General features: G+C 46.2%; 1 protein-coding gene across 1 annotated transcript; it reads right to left on the bottom strand.

The window, feature by feature from the left end:
* Positions 1-17,234: 17,234 nt before the first annotated feature.
* LOC121616296 (mucin-21-like) lies at positions 17,235-22,042 on the bottom strand. Its single transcript, XM_041951025.1, has 4 exons — positions 21,337-22,042; positions 20,930-20,933; positions 17,618-18,320; positions 17,235-17,573 (listed from the first exon to the last, which is right to left on the bottom strand). Exons 1-4 carry the CDS (start codon positions 22,040-22,042, stop codon positions 17,235-17,237), a joined length of 1,752 nt encoding a protein of 583 aa, XP_041806959.1.
* Between the last annotated feature and the right edge of the window lie 9 nt (positions 22,043-22,051).

The following is a 22,051-nucleotide window of genomic DNA, read 5'->3' as shown; positions in this document are numbered from 1 at the left end:
ATGAGAGGAGGAAAAAAACATTTTGGCTGTTTTGCCTAGGCCAGTATTTTTCAACTTTTTGGGTGCCACGGCACATGTTTGACACTGAAAAAATCCTATGGCATGCAAATTATTGAATGCAGGGCTTTAAAGTGACAGCACATTGAGTTGTCAGTGAGGTACTAAGCTTGTCTATTACATGTGAGAGGTATCACTTCTATTTATTTTTGTTGGCCAAACTGTCGCACTGAACCACCATAGAGTTGTTGGAGAAGAGCAAAGCTTGTTATTAGATAGATAGATAGATACTTTATTCATCTCCAAAGAGAAATTTGCAAACAACTTTATATTCGTTGGCCAAACTGGTCAGAGAGCTGTCAGAAATGTTTATTTGTAAATTTTGAGTTGTTCATTATTCTCAGTTTAACAGGTGAAAATAAACAAGTAAGGTGGGAAAATTTTTAAATAGTTGCATAATAATTCTGCACACTCATAGTTGCCCAATAATTGTGCACACAGACATTCTCCTAAGAAAGCCCAAACCTCATTTTTCTTAAATATTCAGGTTTGCGGTTTATTAATATTTTGGATTGACTGAGAGCTCTGTAGTTGGTCAACAATAAAATAAATCCTCAAAAAATAAAACTTGCCTAATGATTGTGCACACAGTGTGGTGCAGATGCAATTGTCCATCTCAGATTTTGTGTTCTACACAGTGTTCAAGGGAGATATGCCCACTCTACAATCAAGGAAGCCCTTGCTGGGTCCTCGGGGCACTCTACTGGATTTGTTAGGTTTCACTGACATTCTGTTACATAAAAAAGAGAAACAAACTCTGGAGAAGGTCTATGTGATCAGAAGCCTGCACATAACTCTACTTGGGAGGACAGCCATCATAGCGCTAGGCCAAGTAGCTAGACTGGCAAGAAATATCCAAAATCTGTGCAGCGGGCTTGGTCACATACAGCAACCCTCCACCATCAAACTGAAACCAGGTGCGGTACCATACTTACTCAAAACTCCATGACTTGTCCATCACTGCCCAAAGAAAAAAACAGAACTGGAGCATATGGAGAATATTGGTGTCATCAGTGGAATGGAGGAACCTGCAGAATGGTGCTCCGGCATGGTGGTTGTGCCAAAAAAGAATAATGACCCACTGATATGCATCAACCTCACCAAGCTCTGGCTGAGGAGTCAGCAAAGCTGACAACCTTTATCACGCCATTGGGGAGGTATTATTTCAACCGACTGCCATTTGGGATCACCTCTGCACCCCAACATTTTCAGAACCGAATGGTCAGGTTGTGGAAGGCCTACAGAGCGTAATCTGTCACATGGATTATGTACTAGTCTGGGGGCGTAGACAGGAAGAAAACAATGCCCAACTACATGTCATTCTCAGAAAGATGGAAAAGGCTGGAATGACCCTAAACATGGAGAAATGTGAACAGTCAAAAGTTTAGCCACATTGTCTCAGATCAAGGAGTGAAGTCTGACCCAGCTAAAACAGCATTAGTTAGAGCAGGCATGTCCAAACTATTCCATAAAGGGCCGTGTGGCTGCAGGTTTTCGTTCCAACCAAGGAGGAGCACACCAGCTTAATTAGCTGAGCTCAGTCTTCAGCTGATAACTCAGTGATCCCTTGATGTTGATTGGCTGGCCTGGTGTGCTCCTCCTTGGTTGGAACGAAAACCTGCAGCCACACGGCCCTTTATGGAATAGTTTGGACATGCCTGAGTTAGAGAGATGGCCAACCAGCCAATGTCAGCAAGATGGTGAGATCAAATCTGTCAGATACTTTAAGGTCCTCACAACTCAGCACCTCCAGCAAGGGAGAAGTAGTACACCTGAATCAATCACTGGAACCAGGCCTGCTTTAAACTGGGGTTACATTTCTCTACCTCAGCACACCGAAAAAGAACTCTGGGTGGAAATAACATTTAGACATTTATATACTGTGTAAAAACTTTTATTTGTAGATTTTAGCATTTATTCTCTTATTTATACATTTAAACATTTGTTGCAACTTTTCCATCCTACATAGCTTTTAGGCTGACCATTGGTAAGATAGGGAAAACAGACATTAAAATCCTGCCACAGAAATAAAAATCAAGAAATTTATACATTTGTCTCACTAACATGTAATTATACTTTAATTTGTATTTCAGTATATAATAAGTAACCGTTCATCCCTTTCTTCAGCTATACACAATCAATACCCTCTATGTTGTCGTAGAGGAGGTGATGCTGGTGGTCGTCGAGCCGGCACTTGTGGTGGTGGAGGAGGCAGCACTGGTGGTCGTCGAGCTGGCACTTGTGGTGGTGGAGGAGGCGCTGGTCGTCATTGAGCCGGCACTTGTTGTGGTGGAGGCAGCGCTGGTGGTACTCAGGCTGGCACCTGACGTGGTGGTGGGGGCAGCACCGGTGGTCGTTGAGCCGGCACTTGTGGTGGAGGCAGCGCTGGTGGTAGTCAAGCTGGCACCTGACATGGTGGTGGTGGGGGCAGCGCTGGTGGTCATCAAGCCAGCACTCATTGTAGTGGAGGAGGTGCTGGTGGTGGTCATGGAGCTGGCACTCAGCATGGTGGAGAAGGGACCACTAGTGGTTGAGGGGGTATTTGGCAGTGTTGTGGAGGTAGCACCCATTATGGTGGTGGAGGCACCGGTGCTGGGGCCTGTTGTGGTGGAGGCCTGGTTTGTAGTGATGGATGTCTGGCTCATGGCAGTAGAGGCACTACTAGTGGAGGTTGGCAATGTTGTGGTGGGTGCAGCAGCAGATTCAGGTGTAGCCGTTGTGTAGGGCCCTGTGGTCGTTGCAGCAGGTGCAGCTGTGGTGGTCTTAGCAGGAGCAGTGGTGGTTGCCATCGTGGCTGTGGTGGTGGGGGCCGCTGTTGTGGGAGTAGTAAACCCTGTAAAGGGCCCGTCTGGAATTTCTTCAAATTCCCACAACTCATAAAAATCTACATCAACAGTTTCCTCTGTTGTGTCTGTGTCTGTATCAGTTGTTAAGCTGCCTGTCGTCGGAGCTGTCGTCGGAGCTGTCGTCTGGGTTGTTTCCGGATCAAATGTTCCTGTTGGTTCTTCATCAAAGCCCCATAGGTCAAAAAAATCTGGTTCCTCCAGGGATCTCCTAACATGATGCCTTCCAAATCTTTGAGGCAGCATAGGGGAACAAGCTGCGAGCATCGTGCACAGTTTCCCACTAGAGTCAACATAGACCAGTTCAAAGGCAGAATCCTGTAAAGATACTTCAGGTTAGTTTTCACACCAAATTATTGAACAATGAGTTTCAACTTGTTTTGTATTTGATTTACCTGGTCTGGTGACTTTGATATGTCCACAAATAATGCACCGGGGGTCCTTCGTTGTCTAACAGAGTGTCTTTGGTCAGTGAGAAACTCTACCACAAAAGCAAACAGACAAAATTAGAGACTAGTTACTGAAGGAAGTGGAACATGAAGCAGCTGAAGAGGAAGACATTTTTCTTAGTAGTTTGTCAGAGACCAAACCAGAGCTGAAAGTCGAGCAGGACAGAAACAGTTTTAATTGGATAATGTTGCTGCCTGTCACTGTATTATGCATTAGAGCTTCCTAGGGCAATAATGTATTACAGCTGTCTCTTTGATGGCCTGTTTATGGGTTGATTAATCCATCTTTTATTTTATGACTTCATGGTCCTTACCAAGATCTTTCACTTTCCTCACTTTTGTTTCACCAGGCAGCTTCACAGTGACATGTGTAGTTCTACAAGTCACCACTGGTGACGCTGCTGGTGCTGACATTGGATTCTCACAAACAGCCACGCCCGTCATGTTCTCCTTCAGCAGACGGTCAAAGTAATGCAGTTTCAACGGGCGGAAATCAATTCCATTTCCAGTCTGAGGATAGACAAAATTATCATTAACTGTATCAGGCATATAAAGAAGAATTCTACTCTGAATTGTGTTTACTTTCAGAGCCAAGATTGTCTTGTGGTCAGTTTATTGCTAGTAAAAACATTAAAAAAAAAAAAAAAAAAACATGGCACAGTCTTTCAAATACTTGAACATGAATGATCAAGAGTGGCAGCGTCTCAGGCCCAAAATGAGATGACTTGGCCTGTAACAAACCCATGTCAGATATGCACATCTTTACATGAGTGAAAGTGCTGGTAATTATACATTAGCTTCGTGTCTGAATAAGTGTCAGCAGTGTCACTTACATAAAGTCAAGAGGGTTATTAGTAACAATTCTGTAAAACTGCCAGCGACTCTGCATTGAATATTGTTGGACGGCCATAAAGGCTACAGCAGCACAAGGTTCAACGCAAGTCGATATTCAATGCATGTCCTTTGCACAAAGAAAATACTTAAATAAACATTAAAATACCACACAAGCCATCAGCAAACCCATGAGGAGATTCTTCTTGTGTCAGAGCAGTCTAATAATTTTGTCACTTGCAGTTTGAGGCAAAAGGAACAAGAAACCTTTGTAGAACAGATCAGCTCTCCCTCAATATATTTTCAATTCATCCAACCACATGGACTTAACTAGGCACAGTTTCTCATTTAAATGATGCATTTATAAGAAGACATACTGGGAGTTTCAATGGTTCACGCTCACAATTGTTACAGTTTGTTAAAAAGCCCAAGTCTGGCATAAATCCCAAGGCCAAATCCAACATACAGCCAACTCTTTCAGATGCTGGTTGAGTGGAAGAAACAAAAAGGTTGCACACAACTCACGCATGGCATCATGGTAGTAGAAATACCGTCGTGAGGTGGAGCCTGAGAACTAGTACTCATTAGTTTGGACAAAGAAATTAACATTTTACCTGTATTGCTGTGTGGCAGCCTGTATGAAGCTTCGCCAGCAACCACCACCTGTACATATGAATGGAACTGTCACACCTGTCAGGCAGTGACAACAAGCGCGTCCCGTCTGTGGAAAAACATTTGGAGAAACATTACGTTTCTGACAGCAGCTATCATTCCACTTTCTAAAGGCAAAACCACGCTGCCAATCAAACACACCTTCCAGACGCAGATTTGAGTATCGGAGGAGTGAAAAGCGCAGGGAAAGTGTTCCGTTACTGCAGCGAAAGTGTGGCTGCTTGAAATCTGATGGTGGACTTCTTCCATTCCCTGAAATCAGAAAAACATATGGGCAATGATGCCAGGTTATTATTTGCTTTCTTGCCACAGTCAGATGAGAACAATACCACTCATGTATGGGTGCTAAATAGAAAGCTACAGCCAGAAGACTGTTAGCTTAGCACAAAGACTGGAAATAGCCTGAAGAAAAACTGCCTAGTGCCACTTCCAAAGCTCACCAAGGACGCATCGTTTGAGTTAGCTGGCTGCAGCTTCATTTCAATCCTCATCTAACTCCCAACAAAAAAAAAAACCAAGTCATTTTCCAAAAAGATTAAAATTTTCCTTTCAGCAAACCAGCCTGGGACTGCTGTAAAGGAAATGTTACCAAGTTTATCCACTAATTTTTCTGCTCTGGTGCAAAGGCTGATGTATTCTCTCTCTCTTTTTTGCCAGCATGTTTGGTTTTGTCATTTGAATATTTCAATTTGTGCTGGTTTTTGTTTATGATTCTTGAGTGAAATTAACACATTAACAGGTTATGAAAGACTGGCCAGTTAAGTATTTGGGCACACAAGGAGACGTGAAGGAGAATTTTGCCCAGAGAATGAATTGAAAGTGGTCAACAGAACATTTATAGGGAAATTAATTTATCTATAAATGCATAATCCAAAATGAGTAAAATATAAACTGAATAAAACATTGCATGACACACTGACACCGTGCTTACATTTACATTTGCACTGTCTAATGAAAAAAGTTAATCTTTATCTAACATGGTGTGTCAAGACCTCTTACCGACAGATGAATTACTGAAACGCGGACTTATGGCTTCACTTTGGAGGAAAGTCCAAACCGGCGCTGGGAAACTGCGGTCTGTCACGTCTTTCGGAGCCGCATCAAACAGCTGCTCGTTGCCGTCAGGAAGTTCAGTCTGGCCGGCAAATCTACCGAGTTCATATCGGTGACGTCCTGCGTTGTTGAGCTGGGCTAGTGTTAATCCGGTCCAAACCCAAGCCATCAGTGCGGACGTCATGGTAGCGCTCCGGTCCGCTCGGCTTCTCTCTGCCACCAGACCAGACAAAGGATGCCGACTGAGAGGGAGGAACCGCTGCACAGCCGAGCCATTAAACCCGCTTCATTAGATCCAAACGCTGCACAGGTGCGTCCGCACGTGGGGAGGCGGCAGGTGCGCTTGTGGGCTTGACTGAGCCCAGTCTGCACTACAGGGGGCGTGGCATGCTGAAGCAACAGGCGGTGATATGTCCAAACCCTTCATGTAAAATGTCATGTGTACACAAGACACACATTTGAATATAAAACAACATCCTGAAGATGAAGATGCTCCTGAATGATCAGGGTGGGCTGCCGTCTAAAGCTGAAGCTGTCAAAACGGTTGCTGAAGTTTACAATCAGCTTATCAATAAAGTAAAAAAAGAAGAAGACCCATCTCTCTGTCCCTAAACCTGTTCCTGCACTGCTGGATAGTGTGCACAGTCTCCCTGCAGGTCTTACTTGAACACCTCAAGTGTCCTCTGAAAGGAGCTGTCATCAGTTCACAAATTGAATTGTCTTGCCCTTTGGCCTCAAATTCAGTTCATTCAGATGTGAAGTGATATCAGCCAAAAAGGCTGCAATATCCATCTGTTTCTTATTTTCTCAAAACAGACACTGTGTTGCCTTCTGACTAAGAAAGCTGCTACTTCTCTCCTGAGGGACCAAAGCGCTCTAACACCCTGCCTTTGCTGAGCCAGCTCACACTGCTGTGCTGATCATCAGCATTGACATCAGCTTCTCTGAGGATTTCCCCTAAGTATGCAAAGGTGGTAGGAAGAGGAAGCCCTGATAAAACTGATCATTTTCATCATTGTATTCATCACCTCAGCATGCTCATCTGACAGGGAGGCACAGAGGACAGATTGATAAATGACGCAATGCTAAGCTATGAGCTCAGGATTGTCCTCTTTCAGTCTTGCTACAGCTCCTTTCTCTCTCCCTATAGTAGGGCTCCATCTGTGTTTACTGAAACCACTTGTTCTGGTTCTCTTCCTCTCTTTGTTAACATCTCCCGAACCACCAGGTAGCTGTCTTCTCCTCTTGTACAGGTCTTCACAGAACACTTTCTGGTCTATGCTGACAAACTGGACATACACAAACAGCTGAGCATTGTCATACACGTCAGTGGCCTCATCCACAGCTAAGCCGACACATGGTGCTGTATGCATGGCTTCATCCAGCTGGATTAGCGCATCCTGACTTACAGTTTTTTATTTTTTTATTATTATTTTTTTTTTAATTGCTTAGCATGATTTTGAAAATGGCTCATTTTGTTAAAACACTACAAAAAATTCACACAACCACACACACAAGTAGCAGAACACCTCAGATATTTTTCAAAATGAACCACTTCATTTAAAACTGTACAATAATTTATATAAAAAAAATCAATTTTGTCAGCATTTGGCATTCACATGGTTCTTATGATCTGATTCTGTTTGAACCAGTTACACACTGCTGTGCTCAATCTAAAACACTTTGAACATTTCTACTTTATAGTCTGGGTTTGATATTTTTCGTAGATATTGTTAAAGTACATGGATATATTAAAAACAGAGCAAAAACACTTCAGGTTAAACCCAGCCTCATCTATGAAGATAAATTCATGCAGGACTGCATCAGCATCCATTTGCAAAACTCTAAAAAAAGAAAACATCATGTAGTTCAATATAGGCCGGCTATAAATTTACATGTAAAAAGGTTCTGGGTGCAGTGCATAATACTGAAGTGTACATTACTTACTTCCACATATTCATGCTGCAGGTCTTTTACTCTCTCTGAATTCTTTTCAGACGGCACTCGGTAGAGTTGTTTTGTGTTTTTTCTAAGCCCAGTGTTAAAAACTGTGTGGTCACTGAGGAAGTTTGTTTGAATTTCTCTGAGGCATATCACATTACTGGCCTTAACCAGGTTTATGATCTGTCTCTTCTTCCTCTGAGAATATGGGGGCCCTTCCTCCTTGATGTTCTCGACTCTCAATCCTATGTAGACCAACCAAAATACATGTAGAATGTCACAGGACAGAGTACAAGACATTGTTTCAAACATGAAATGTAGTGAATGGGTACCAAAAAGTACTGATGTAGTGTATACAGTAGTCTACATTGGACTGATTTTACTGTAGAGAAAAGTTGTTTTTCACCTGTGCTCTTGTCGAACTGTCCAAATTACTGTTGCACCAGTGTATCTGCTGAGGTCGGGCTGAACTCTCTGTCCAACTTCTCTCAGTGTCAACCCATGGTTTACAAAACGGTCAACCTTTGTTGCTTGAATCTCATTTGATAAATTTGGTCCTCGTCTTCTTCGTCCACGTCCTCCTCCAGGTCACATCTGACCTCTCCTGGTCCATGAACACCTCCCGCCTGGTGAAGAAGGCACAACAAAGGCTCTTCTTCCTCAGGAAGCTGAAACGGGCTGGACTCTCCTCTCGGTTGCTCGTTAACTTCTACAGGGCCACAATTGAAAGCATCCTCTGCCTCAGTGTGACAGTGTGGTATGGCAGCTGCACGGCACAGGAGAGGAAACAACTGGCACGGGTGGTTAAAACTGCACAGGGCATCGTGGGCTGCCCCCTCCCTGACCTAGACTCTATATATGAAGGTCGGGTCAGAAAGAGGGCGAGATCCATCGCCACGGACCCCAGCCACCCGGGCCACAGACTGTTTGTACCGCTTCCATCAGGAAAGCGGTACAGGAACATCCGCACCACCACTAACAGACTGAGGGACAGCTTCTTCCCCAGAGCTGTTAGAGCTATCACCCCCAGCAGCCCCTCACTGCAGTGAGAGACTGTGTGAACTGTGAACACTGCACACCGCGCTTTACACCTACACCTACACCTCTACCTCCACCTGCACCTTCTGTGTACTTGACTTTTATGTACACACATATACTATAATTATATACATTTTAGTATATCAGCACATTTCAGTTTCATTGGCATATTTTATTCTGTCGGTACATTTCACTGTGTATATTTTATATTTTATTCTGCTTGTATATCTTATTCTGTTTGCACATTTCACTTCCATATTTTATTGTTTATTGTTTAGTATATTTTATTGCCTAAGTATATTTTCATTCTGTATATTTTTAATTGCTTCACGAATATTTTTTTTTTTTATTGCATGTTGGTTTGTTTTATGTTATTGTAGTTATCTTAATTTTATTCACTCTTTCTAGTCTTATCTTTCTTACCATCTAACATGGGGGTTGCAATGAAAATTTCATTGACATGTGCAATGACAATAAAGACTCTTGAATCTTGAATCTTGAATCCTCCAGGTCTACCTCTTCCTCTTCCTCTCCTTTTCCCGACCCCTCTCATCCCCACTCTCCGTCTCCCTCTTACTGCAGTTTTGTCTTGCGTTTTTGTTGAAGACAGGTGCACTCACCTGTTACCTTTTTACAGTGCTTACGCCTGATTGGTCAGTTTACAGTTAAGCATCTAAGTGTTCGTACACCTGACAGCTGTGTTTGATCAACTGGTTCACAGGTGTGGTATTTTGAAAGGCAGTGCCTTGAAATGGCAAGGAAGTGACATCATGTTAGATTTCTGTGTCTAATGTAGAGAAGTATGTGTGGAAGGTGTTTTGCAAAAACTGTGAGGCTGAGAATGTGCTGATAGTTGTGCAGATCTGGGCTGAGGTTTTTCTCCTTGGGTGTCAGGTTTCACCAACTGTGTGTTGTTTTTAATTTTAGTGTGCAAGCAGTTATAAAAAAAACTGTAAAAGGATCAGTTCATTGCTGGTTTGATCTTCTTGTGCTGACCATAAGAACATATACATGAATGATATACACTACTAGTCTGTTTGTTCAGGCACACCTTCTCACTCAGTGTTTTTTCTTTATTTTTATTACTTTCTTCATTGTAGATTCACAGTGAAGACATCAAAACTATGAAGGAACACATATGGAATTAGTGTAGCAGGACTGACCTCAGGTCAGTCCAACAAAAAGAGGGGGGTGCCAGTCATTCACATCTGACAAATATTAGAAATCATAAGCAAATACAATTGTTTTGTCAACCCCTATACAACACAATAACAAATATACTTTTAGAAATAAAAAAAACAGAAGAACTTTTCAACTGTCCTCAAATGTATTAAATCATTTGACAACCAGTGCTGGATCATAATAGGTACGCACACGCACTATAGTAGTACAAAAAGGGTTAAACAAACCATAATATGTTTTATATTTTACATGCTCAAGGCAGTCTCTTCAGCCAGCTGCTTGTGCATGACCACAAAACTCAAAGTCAAACTTAAAAAAAGAAATAAATAGGAATGGATTAAAGCTGCACAACACCACACGTTTAGGTCTCCCTGTGACTGATAATGGGGTAAAAATTGACATTTTATTTCCAGTGAAACATGTCTCGCACACTTGTCACAGTAATGAGAGAAAGATCTTGTAAGATAACTTTATTGATCCCACACCAGGGGAATTTTGTTTTGACAGAGAGCAAGAATTAAAAGGATACGTAGAAAAAGAACAAATCGACAATAAAAAAGGATAGAAAATAAAATCAGCTATAAATATATTTTATACAAAAGGAGTACAAAAATAATATTGCCTTCCGGTGGCTAATGCTGGTGATTCCAACTTTCTCTGAAAGCAGCACATGAAAAATGCTGCTTAGGGGACACTTTCAGCTTTAATCCATCAGTCCCTTGTGTGCAAAGAAATGCATATACCTGAAACTAGAGTATCTTGTCATATGTATGTCATATGTAAGTGTTTTATGGATGACATTGAATTTTCCGTCATCTCAAGGTAGCACGTGTTTCTCTGTGTCAATCTGCCATAAATGATTCAATCAACTTATGCCCCTCATCTCATCTCCAGTGAAAATCATGTATTATACTAATCTTAATATAAAGCACACTAAGATCAACAAAACAGGTAGCAGCAAAAGAGTCAAATCAATCTACAACAAGTCTAATTTTAAATACAACTGGTGGTAGCCGTTGAGGCAGCACTACTTGTAGTGAAGGATTTGCAGCTGGTTGTTTTTGAGGAAGCATTTGTCGTGGTGGAAGAAGAAGTCATTGTGGCAGCGTTTCTTGTGGTGGAGAAGGCGCTGCTGGTAGTCGTTGAGGCAGTTTTTGTTGTGGTTGAGGAGAAGCCTCTGGCAATTGTTAAGGCAGCGTGCATTGTGGTGGAGGAGGCACCGCTGGTAGTCGTTGAGGCAGCATTTGTCGTGGTGGAGGTGAAGCCTCTGGTAGTCGTCAAGGTAGTACTGCTTGTGGTGGAGGAGGCGCCACTGGAAGATGTCGGGTCAAAGTTTGTTGTGGTGGAGGAGGCACCACTGGTAGTCGTCGGGGCACCATTTGTTGTGGTGGAGGAGGCGCCACTGGTAGCAGCAAAAGAGTCAAATCAATCTATAACGAGTCTTATTTAAAATACCCTGTAAGGTGAAGTGAGGAGCACAAGAGAGACATCCTCATAATCAAACACAGACATGATATATCATATCTGTGCACAACACTTTCCCTGTCCTCAAGAGTCTCAGCTGTCTTCTTTGGACATTCTAGGAACATCAAAATATGTAATTAGCATCAGGCCTTTTCGACTAGTTTGTGACCTTCTGATCTGTCTGTTTCCACAGAAAGGTGGGTTCAAAATTTTACAAACACTTGCCAAGAACATTTACGTCATGGAGGTTTCAGATATTTCTGCATCTCCTTTAGTACATATTTAGCAATTTACAACACTTCATAGAACATTGTTGTGTATTGTTACATCAATTTGTTAAAGAAATATTTTAATCCCAACACTGCTGCAACATGCATGCCTCTCAGTATGTCAAATACTAAGGGGCATGTATGTTACAGTGTGTTTACCACAACTGTATATAGTAGTGACCCCACACACTCAAAAATTAATGAAAATGTCTGCCCAGGTGTTTGTTCAATGTGGAAAACAAATTTTTACAGCTAGTTTTAGGATGTTTCGTGCATATTTTTAAAAACGAAAAGATATGCATATGCATTTCACAACAATATGTTGAGCAATACTTTGACAACACTGAAGAAGAGTTCAGGCTGAACAGGAGTGAGATAAGGACCACACACCTTTCAAATGGAGCCAGATATAGAAATAAAGAGTAGTATGATTATACAAACAATGTGTCTGAAAAGCCAAAAATAATTTTATTTTAACATGCATTAAGTCATTTCTGTATTTTTATACATTTAGAATTTAATCCGCTATTGTTCCACTTCCATTTGTTGGCTGCACACTCTTTTAAGAGGTAGTAGGGGCAGCATTTGTCGTGGTGGAGCCGGTGTTTGTAGTGCTGGAGGAGGGACCGCTGGTAGTTGTCAAGCCGGTGTTTCTCATGGTAGAGGAGACGCCACTGGTATACAACACAATAACAAATATACTTTTAGAAATAAAAAAAACAGAAGAACTTTTCAACTGTCCTCAAATGTATTAAATCATTTGACAACCAGTGCTGGATCATAATAGGTACGCACACGCACTATAGTAGTACAAAAAGGGTTAAACAAACCATAATATGTTTTATATTTTACATGCTCAAGGCAGTCTCTTCAGCCAGCTGCTTGTGCATGACCACAAAACTCAAAGTCAAACTTAAAAAAAGAAATAAATAGGAATGGATTAAAGCTGCACAACACCACACGTTTAGGTCTCCCTGTGACTGATAATGGGGTAAAAATTGACATTTTATTTCCAGTGAAACATGTCTCGCACACTTGTCACAGTAATGAGAGAAAGATCTTGTAAGATAACTTTATTGATCCCACACCAGGGGAATTTTGTTTTGACAGAGAGCAAGAATTAAAAGGATACGTAGAAAAAGAACAAATCGACAATAAAAAAGGATAGAAAATAAAATCAGCTATAAATATATTTTATACAAAAGGAGTACAAAAATAATATTGCCTTCCGGTGGCTAATGCTGGTGATTCCAACTTTCTCTGAAAGCAGCACATGAAAAATGCTGCTTAGGGGACACTTTCAGCTTTAATCCATCAGTCCCTTGTGTGCAAAGAAATGCATATACCTGAAACTAGAGTATCTTGTCATATGTATGTCATATGTAAGTGTTTTATGGATGACATTGAATTTTCCGTCATCTCAAGGTAGCACGTGTTTCTCTGTGTCAATCTGCCATAAATGATTCAATCAACTTATGCCCCTCATCTCATCTCCAGTGAAAATCATGTATTATACTAATCTTAATATAAAGCACACTAAGATCAACAAAACAGGTAGCAGCAAAAGAGTCAAATCAATCTACAACAAGTCTAATTTTAAATACAACTGGTGGTAGCCGTTGAGGCAGCACTACTTGTAGTGAAGGATTTGCAGCTGGTTGTTTTTGAGGAAGCATTTGTCGTGGTGGAAGAAGAAGTCATTGTGGCAGCGTTTCTTGTGGTGGAGAAGGCGCTGCTGGTAGTCGTTGAGGCAGTTTTTGTTGTGGTTGAGGAGAAGCCTCTGGCAATTGTTAAGGCAGCGTGCATTGTGGTGGAGGAGGCACCGCTGGTAGTCGTTGAGGCAGCATTTGTCGTGGTGGAGGTGAAGCCTCTGGTAGTCGTCAAGGTAGTACTGCTTGTGGTGGAGGAGGCGCCACTGGAAGATGTCGGGTCAAAGTTTGTTGTGGTGGAGGAGGCACCACTGGTAGTCGTCGGGGCACCATTTGTTGTGGTGGAGGAGGCGCCACTGGTAGCAGCAAAAGAGTCAAATCAATCTATAACGAGTCTTATTTAAAATACCCTGTAAGGTGAAGTGAGGAGCACAAGAGAGACATCCTCATAATCAAACACAGACATGATATATCATATCTGTGCACAACACTTTCCCTGTCCTCAAGAGTCTCAGCTGTCTTCTTTGGACATTCTAGGAACATCAAAATATGTAATTAGCATCAGGCCTTTTCGACTAGTTTGTGACCTTCTGATCTGTCTGTTTCCACAGAAAGGTGGGTTCAAAATTTTACAAACACTTGCCAAGAACATTTACGTCATGGAGGTTTCAGATATTTCTGCATCTCCTTTAGTACATATTTAGCAATTTACAACACTTCATAGAACATTGTTGTGTATTGTTACATCAATTTGTTAAAGAAATATTTTAATCCCAACACTGCTGCAACATGCATGCCTCTCAGTATGTCAAATACTAAGGGGCATGTATGTTACAGTGTGTTTACCACAACTGTATATAGTAGTGACCCCACACACTCAAAAATTAATGAAAATGTCTGCCCAGGTGTTTGTTCAATGTGGAAAACAAATTTTTACAGCTAGTTTTAGGATGTTTCTGTGCATATTTTTAAAAACGAAAAGATATGCATATGCATTTCACAACAATATGTTGAGCAATACTTTGACAACACTGAAGAAGAGTTCAGGCTGAACAGGAGTGAGATAAGGACCACACACCTTTCAAATGGAGCCAGATATAGAAATAAAGAGTAGTATGATTATACAAACAATGTGTCTGAAAAGCCAAAAATAATTTTATTTTAACATGCATTAAGTCATTTCTGTATTTTTATACATTTAGAATTTAATCCGCTATTGTTCCACTTCCATTTGTTGGCTGCACACTCTTTTAAGAGGTAGTAGGGGCAGCATTTGTCGTGGTGGAGCCGGTGTTTGTAGTGCTGGAGGAGGGACCGCTGGTAGTTGTCAAGCCGGTGTTTCTCATGGTAGAGGAGACGCCACTGGTAGTCGTTGAGGCAGCAGGTGATGTGGTGGAGGAGGCGCCGCTGCTGATAGTCTTGAAGCCAGCACTATTTGTGGTGGAGAAGGTGCCGCTGATAGTCATCGGGCCAGCGTTTGTTGTGGTGGAGGAAGTGCTGCTGCTAATAGTCGTCGAGGTGACAATTGCAGTGGTGGAGGAGGCGCCACTGGTGGTAGCCTTTGAGGCAGCACTACTTGTAGTGAAGGAGTTGCCGCTGGTTGTTTTTGAGGAAGCATTTGTCGTGGTGGAGGTGAAGCCTCTGGTAGTTGTTGGGGCACCATTTGTTGTGGTAGAAGAGGCGCCACTGGTGGTTGTCGGGGCAACGTTTGTTGTGATGGAGGAGGCATCGCTCGTCGCTGAGGCAGAACTTGTCATGCTGGAGGAGAAGCCTCTGGTACTTGTTGAGGCAGCGAGTATTGTGGTGGAGGAGGTGCCGCTGGTAGCTGTTGAGGCAGCACTTGTCATGGTGGAAGAGGCGCCACTGGTCATTTTCGGGGCAACGTTTGTTGTGGGGGAGGAGGCGCCGCTTGAACTCACAGAGACAGCATTTGTTGTGGTGGAGAAAGAATCGCTAGTAGTCGCTGAGACAGCATTTGTGGTGGAGGAGGCGCCACTGGCAGTTGTTGAAGCAGCGTGTATTGTGGTGGAGGAGGCGCCGCTGGTATTCGTCGAGGCAGCATTTGTTGTGGTGGAGGAGAAGCCTCTGGTCGTCATCAAGGCAGCACTACTTGTGGTGAAGAAGGCGCCACTGGTAGTAGTCGAGGCAACGTTTGATGTGATGGAGGAGGCACCACTAGTAACCGTCACAGCAGCACTACTTGTGGAGAAGGAGGCGCTGCTGGTTGTTGTTGAGGCAGTATTAGTCATGGTGGAGGAGATGCCGCTGGAAGTCATCGAGACAACACTTGTAGTGGTGGAGGAGGCACCACTGGTAGTCATTGAGGCAGCATTTGCCGTGGTGGAGGAGAAAACTCTGGTAGTTGTCGAGGCAGCACTACTTGAGGTGGAAAGGTCGCCACTGGTGGTTGTTGAGGCAGCATTTGTCGTAGTGGAGGAGAAGCCTCTGGAAGTCATTGAGGCAGCGTTTGTTGTGGTGTAGGAGGTGTCGCTGGTAGTCATTGAGACAGCATTTGGAGTGGAGGAGGCGCTGCTGGTAGTTGCTGATGCAGCGTGTATTGTGGTGGAGGAGAAGCCTCTGGTAGTTGTTGAGGCAGCGTGTATTGCGGTGGAGGAGGCGCCGCTGGTAGTCATTGAGGCAGCATTTGTCAGGGTGGAGGAGAAGCCTCTGGTAGTCGTTAAGGCAGCACTGCCTGTGGTGGAGGAAGCACCACTAGTAGTCGTTAGGGCACCATTTCCTGCGGTAGAAGAGGCGCCACTGGTAGTTGTCGGGTCAATGTTTGTTGTGGTGAAGGAGGCGCCACTGGAAGTCATCGAGACAACACTTGTGGTGGCGGAAGTATCGCGAGTCATTGAGGCAGCATTTGCGGTGGTGGAGGAGGCGCCACTGGTAGTCATTGAGGCAGCATTTGTCGTGATGGAAAAGCCTCTGGTAGTCGTCAAGGCAGCACTACTTGGGGTAGAGAAGGCGCCATTGGTAGTAGTTGAGGCACTATTTGTTGCAGTAGAAGAGGCGCCACTGGTAGTTGTCGGGGCAACGTTTGTTGTGGTGGAGGAGGTGCCGCTGGAAGTCAACAAGGCAACACTTGTTGTGGTGGAGGAAGTATCGCGAGTCATTGAGACAGCACTTGTGGTGGAGGAGGAATCGCTAGCTGTCATTGACACAGAATTTGTCGTGACAGAGGAGAAGCCTCTGGTAGTCATCAAGGCAGCACTGCTTGTGGTGGAGGGGGAATTGCTAGGAGGCGTTGAGACACCATTTGTGGTGGAGGCGGCGCCCCTGGTAGTCGTTGAGGGAGCATTTGACGTGGTGGAGGAGAAGCCTCTGGCACTCATCAAGGCAGCACTACTTGTGATGGAGGAGGCATCACTGGTAGTCGTCAAGGCAGCACTGCTTGTTGTGGAGGAGGCGCCACTGGTAGTTGTTGGGGCACCATTTGTTGTGGTGGAGAAGGCGCCACTGGTAGTCATTGAGGCAGCATTTGTCGTGATGGAAAAGCCTCTGGTAGTCGTCAAGGCAGCACTACCTGGGGTAGAGAAGGCGCCATTGGTAGTAGTCGAGGCACTATTTGTTGCGGTAGAAGAGGCGCCACTGGTAGTTGTCGGGGCAACGTTTGTTGTGGTGGAGGAGGTGCCGCTGGAAGTCAACAAGGCAACACTTGTTCTGGTGGAGGAAGTATCGCGAGTCATTGAGACAGCATTTGCGGTGGTGGAGGAGGCGCCACTGGTAGTCATTGAGGCAGCATTTGTCGTGATGGAGAAGCCTCTGGTAGCCGTCAAGGCAGCACTACTTGGGGTAGAGAAGGCACCACTGGTAGTAGTCGAGGCACCATTTGTTGCGGTAGAAGAGGCGCCACTGGTCGTTGTCGGGGCAACGTTTGTTGTGGTGGAGGAGGCACCGCTGGTCGTAGTCAATGCAACATTTGTTGTGGTGGGGGAGGCGCCACTGGTAGTCGTCAGTGCATTGTTTATTGTGGTGGAAGAGGCGCTGCTGGTAGTTGCTGAGGCAGCATCTGTTGTTGTGGAGGAGAAGCCTCTGGTAGTCATCGGGGCAGCACTGCTTGTGGTGGAGGAGGTGCCACTGGTAGTCGTGGGGGCAACGTTTGTTGTGGTGGAGGACGCACCACTGATTGTTGTTGAGACAGCATTTTTTGAGGTGGAGGAGGATACGCTGGAAGTAGTCAAGGCAATGTTTGTTGTTGTGGAGGAGGCGCCGCGGGTGATGGTTGTGGAGCCAGCAATTGTCGTGGTTGGGGAGGTGCCACTGGTGGTAGTCATTGAAGCAGCACTTATTGTGGTGGAGGAGGCGCCACTGGTAGTCGTGGGGGCAACATTTGTCGTGGTGGAGAAGGCGACACTGGTGGTTGTTGAGGCAGCGCTTGTTGTAGTGGAGGAGGCACCACTGGTAGTCGTTGAGGCAGCGTTTGTTGTGGTGGAGGAGGCGCCACTGGTCGTAGTCAAGGCAGCGTTTGTTGTGGTGGAGGAGGCGCTGCTGGTCGTAGTCGAGGCAGCACTATTCGTGGTGGAGAAGGCGACACTGGTGGTTGTTGAGGCAGCGCTTGTTGTAGTGGAGGAGGCGCCACTGGTAGTTGTTGAGGCAGCACTACTTGTGGTGGAAAAGGTGCCCCTGGTAGTACTCGAGGCAACGTTTGTTGTGGTGGAGGAGGCGCCACTGATTGTTGTTGAGACAGAATTTGTGGTGGAGGAGGCCCCACTGGTAGTCGTTGAGGTAGCGTTTGTTGTGGTGGAGGAGGCGCCGCTGGTCGTAGTCGAGGCAGCACTATTCGTGGTGGAGAAGGCGACACTGGTGGTTGTTGAGGCAGCGCTGGTTGTGGTGGTGGAGGCGCCACTGGTCGTCGTTGAGGCAGCACTACTTGTGGTGGACAAGGCGTCCCTGGTAGTACTCGAGGCAACGTTTGTTGTGGTGGAGGAGGCGCCACTGATTGTTGTTGAGACAGAATTTGTGGTGGAGAAGGCCCGACTGGTAGTCTTTGAGGTAGCGTTTGTTGTGGTGGAGGAAGCGCCGCTGGTCGTAGTCGAGGCAGCACTATTCGTGGTGGAGAAGGCGACACTGGTGGTTGTTGAGGCAACGTTTGTTGTGGTGGAGAAGGCGCCGCTGGTAGTCAGTGAGGCAGCATTTGTCGTGATGGAGAAGCCTCTGGTAGTCGTCAAGGCAGCACTACTTGGGGTAGAGAAGGCGCCGCTGGTAGTAGTTGAGGCACTATTTGTTGCAGTAGAAGAGGCGCCCCTGATCGTTGTCTGGGCAACGTTTGTTGTGGTGGAGGAGGCGCCACTGGAAGTCATCGAGGCAGCATTTGTCGTGATGGAGAAGCCTCTGGTAGTCGTCAAGGCAGCACTACTTGGGGTAGAGAAGGCACCACTGGTAGTAGTCGAGGCACCATTTGTTGCGGTAGAAGAGGCGCTACTGGTCGTTGTCTGGGCAACGTTTGTTGTGGTGGAGGAGGCGCCACTGGAAGTCATCGAGGCAACACTTGTTGTGGTGGAGGAAGTATCGCGAGTCATTGAGACAGCATTTGCGGTGGTGGAGGAGGCGCCTCTGGTAGTCGTCAAGGCAGCACTACTTGGGGGAGAGAAGGCGCCATTGGTAGTAGTCGAGGCACTATTTGTTGCGGTAGAAGAGGCGCCACTGGTAGTTGTCAGGGCATTGTTTGTTGTGGTGGAGGAGGCGCCACTGGAAGTCATCAAGACAACACTTGTTGTGGTGGAGGAGGTATCGCTCGTTGTTGAGACAGCATTTGTCGTGGTAGAAGCAACGCCACTGGTAGTCGTTGGGGCAACGTTTGTTGCGGTGGAGGAGAAACCTCTGGTCGTAGTCGAGGAAATGTTTGTTGTGGAGAAGGTGCCACTGGTCGTTGTTGGGGCAACGTTTGTTGTGGTGGAGGAGGCGCTGCTTGAAGTCATCGAGACAACACTTGTGGTGGAGGAGGAATCGAGAGTCGTTGAGACAGCATTTGTTGTGGTGGAGGCGGCGCCACTGGTAGTCGTCGGGGCAACGTTTGTTGTGGTGGAGGAGGCGCCGCTTGAAGTCATGGAGACAGAACTTGTGGTGGAGGAGGAATCGCTAGTAGTCGAGGAACTTTTTGCTGTGGTGGAGGAGGCGCCGCTAGCTGTCATTGACACAGAATTTGTCGTGACAGAGGAGAAGCCTCTGGTAGTCATCAAGGAAGCACTGCTTGTGGTGGAGGGGGAATCGCTAGGAGTCGTTGAGACACCATTTATGGTGGAGGCAGCGCCCCTGGTCGTCATTGAGAGAACATTTGACTTGGTGGAGGAGAAGCCTCTGGCACTCGTCAAGGCAGCACTACTTGTGATGGAGGAGGCGTCACTGGTAGTCGTCAAGGCAGCACTGCTTGTTGTGGAGGAGACGCCACTGGTAGTTGTCGGGGCACCATTTGTTGTGGTGGAGAAGGCGCCGCTGGTAGTCAGTGAGGCAGCATTTGTCGTGATGGAGAAGCCTCTGGTAGTCATCAAGGCAGCACTACTTGGGGTAGAGAAGGCGCCACTGGTAGTAGTTGAGGCACCATTTGTTGCGTTAGAAGAGGCGCCACTGGTCGTTGTTGGGGCAACGTTTGTTGTGGTGGAGGAGGCGCCGCTGGTCGTAGTCAATGCAACATTTGTTGTGGTGGGGGAGGCGCCACTGGTAGTCGTCAGTGCATTGTTTATTGTGGTGGAAGAGGCGCTGCTGGTAGTTGCTGAGGCAGCATTTGTTGTTGTGGAGGAGAAGCCTCTGGTAGTCATCGGGGCAGCACTGCTTGTGGTGGAGGAGGTGCCACTGGTAGTCGTGGGGGCAACGTTTGTTGTGGTGGAGGACGCACCACTGATTGTTGTTGAGACAGCATTTTTTGAGGTGGAGGAGGATTCGCTGGAAGTAGTCAAGGCAATGTTTGTTGTTGTGGAGGAGGCGCCACTGCTAGTCGTTGAGGCAGCGTTTATTGTGGTGGAGGAGGCGCCGCTGGTCGTAGTCGAGGCAACATTTGTTGTGGTGGAGGAGGCGCCGCTGGTTGTTGATGAGGCAACGTGTGTTGTGGTGGAGGAGGGGCCACTGACTATTGTTGAGACAGAATTTGTGGTGGAGGAGGCCCCACTGGTAGTCGTTGAGGCAGCGTTTGTTGTGGTGGAGGATGCAACGCTGATAGTTGTTGAGACAGCATTTGTTGTGGTGGAGGAGGCGACACTGCTAGTCGTGGGGGCAACGTTTGTCGTGGTGGAGAAAGCGACACTGGTGGTTGTTGAGGCATCGCTTGTTGTTGTGGAGGAGGCGCCACTGGTAGTCCTTGAGGAAGCGTTTTTTGTGGTGGAGGAGGCACCGCTGGTCGGAGTCAAGGCAGCACTATTCGTGGTGGAGAAGGCGACACTGGTGGTTGTTGAGGCAGCGCTGGTTGTGGTGGAGGAGGCCCCACAGGTAGTCGTTGAGGCAGCACTACTTGTGGTGGACAAGGCGCCCCTGGTAGTACTCGCCACTCGCCTGGTAGAGGCGCCACTGGTCGTCGTTGAGGCAGCCTTTGTTGTGGTGGAGGAGGCACCGCTGGTCATAGTCAAGGCAACATTTGTCGTGGTGGAGGAGGCGCCGCTGGTTGTTGATGTGGCAACGTTTGTTGTGGTTGAGGAGAAGCCTCCGGTAGTTGTCGGGGCAACATTTGTTGTGGTGGAGGAGGCGCCACTGGTAGTCGTCCGGACATTGTTTATTGTGGTGGAGGAGGCGCCACTGATTGTTGTTGAGACAGCATTTTTTGAGGTGGAGGAGGCTTCGCTGGAAGTAGTCAAGGCAACGTTTGTTGTTGTGGAGGAGGCGCCGCGGGTGATGGTCGTGGAGCCAACAATTGTAGTGGTATGGGAGGTGCTACTAGTGGAAGTCATTGAAGCAGCACTTGTTGTGGTGGAGGAGGCGCCACTGGTAGTCGTGGGGGCAACATTTGTTGTGGTGGAGGAGGCGCCACTGGTCGTAGTCAAGGCAGCGTTTGTTGTGGTGGAGGAGGCGCCGCTGGTCGTAGTCGAGGCAGCACTATTCGTGGTGGAGAAGGGGACACTGGTGGTTGTTGAGGCAGCGCTTGTTGTAGTGGAGGAGGCGCCACTGGTAGTCGTTGAGACAGCACTACTTGTGGTGGACAAGGTGCCCCTGGTAGTACTCGAGGCAACGTTTGTTGTGGTGGAGGAGGCGCCACTGATTGTTGTTGAGACAGAATTTGTGGCGGAGGAGGCCCCACTGGTAGTCGTTGAGGTAGCGTTTGTTGTGGTGGAGGAGGCGCCGCTGGTCGTAGTCGAGGGAACACTATTCGTGGTGGAGAAGGCGACACTGGTGGTTGTTGAGGCAACGTTTGTTGTGGTGGAGGAGAAGCCTCCAGTAGTTGTTGAGGCAATATTTGTCGTGGTGGAGGAGGTGCCACTGGTCGTTGTTGAGGAAGCACTATTCTTGGTGGAGAAGGCGACACTGGTGGTTGGTGAAACATCGCTTGTTGTGGTGGAGGAGACGCCACTGGTAGTCGTTGAGGCAGCGTTTGATGCAGTGGAGGAGGCGCCGCTGGTCGTAGTCGAGGCAACATTTGTTGTGGTGGAGAAGGCGCCACTGGTCGTCATTGAGGCAGC

Source organism: Chelmon rostratus, chromosome 13 (assembly GCF_017976325.1).
Source record: "Chelmon rostratus isolate fCheRos1 chromosome 13, fCheRos1.pri, whole genome shotgun sequence".
Classification (NCBI taxonomy): Eukaryota; Metazoa; Chordata; class Actinopteri; order Chaetodontiformes; family Chaetodontidae; genus Chelmon; species Chelmon rostratus.
The sequence above is the reverse complement of the archived record's forward strand: the minus strand, read 5'-3'. Positions and strand labels throughout refer to the sequence as shown.

Bases quoted from the DNA above. Each gene is read 5' to 3' on its own strand.
- LOC121616296 (XM_041951025.1), bottom strand. From the start codon at position 22,042: ATGACGACCAGTGGCGCCTTCTCCACCACAACAAATGTTGCCTCGACT. The intron at 17,574-17,617 runs GTATCCTCCTCC...AACAACAATCAG, and splicing joins TTGCCTTGACTACTTCCAGC to TGGTGCGTCCTCCACCACAA.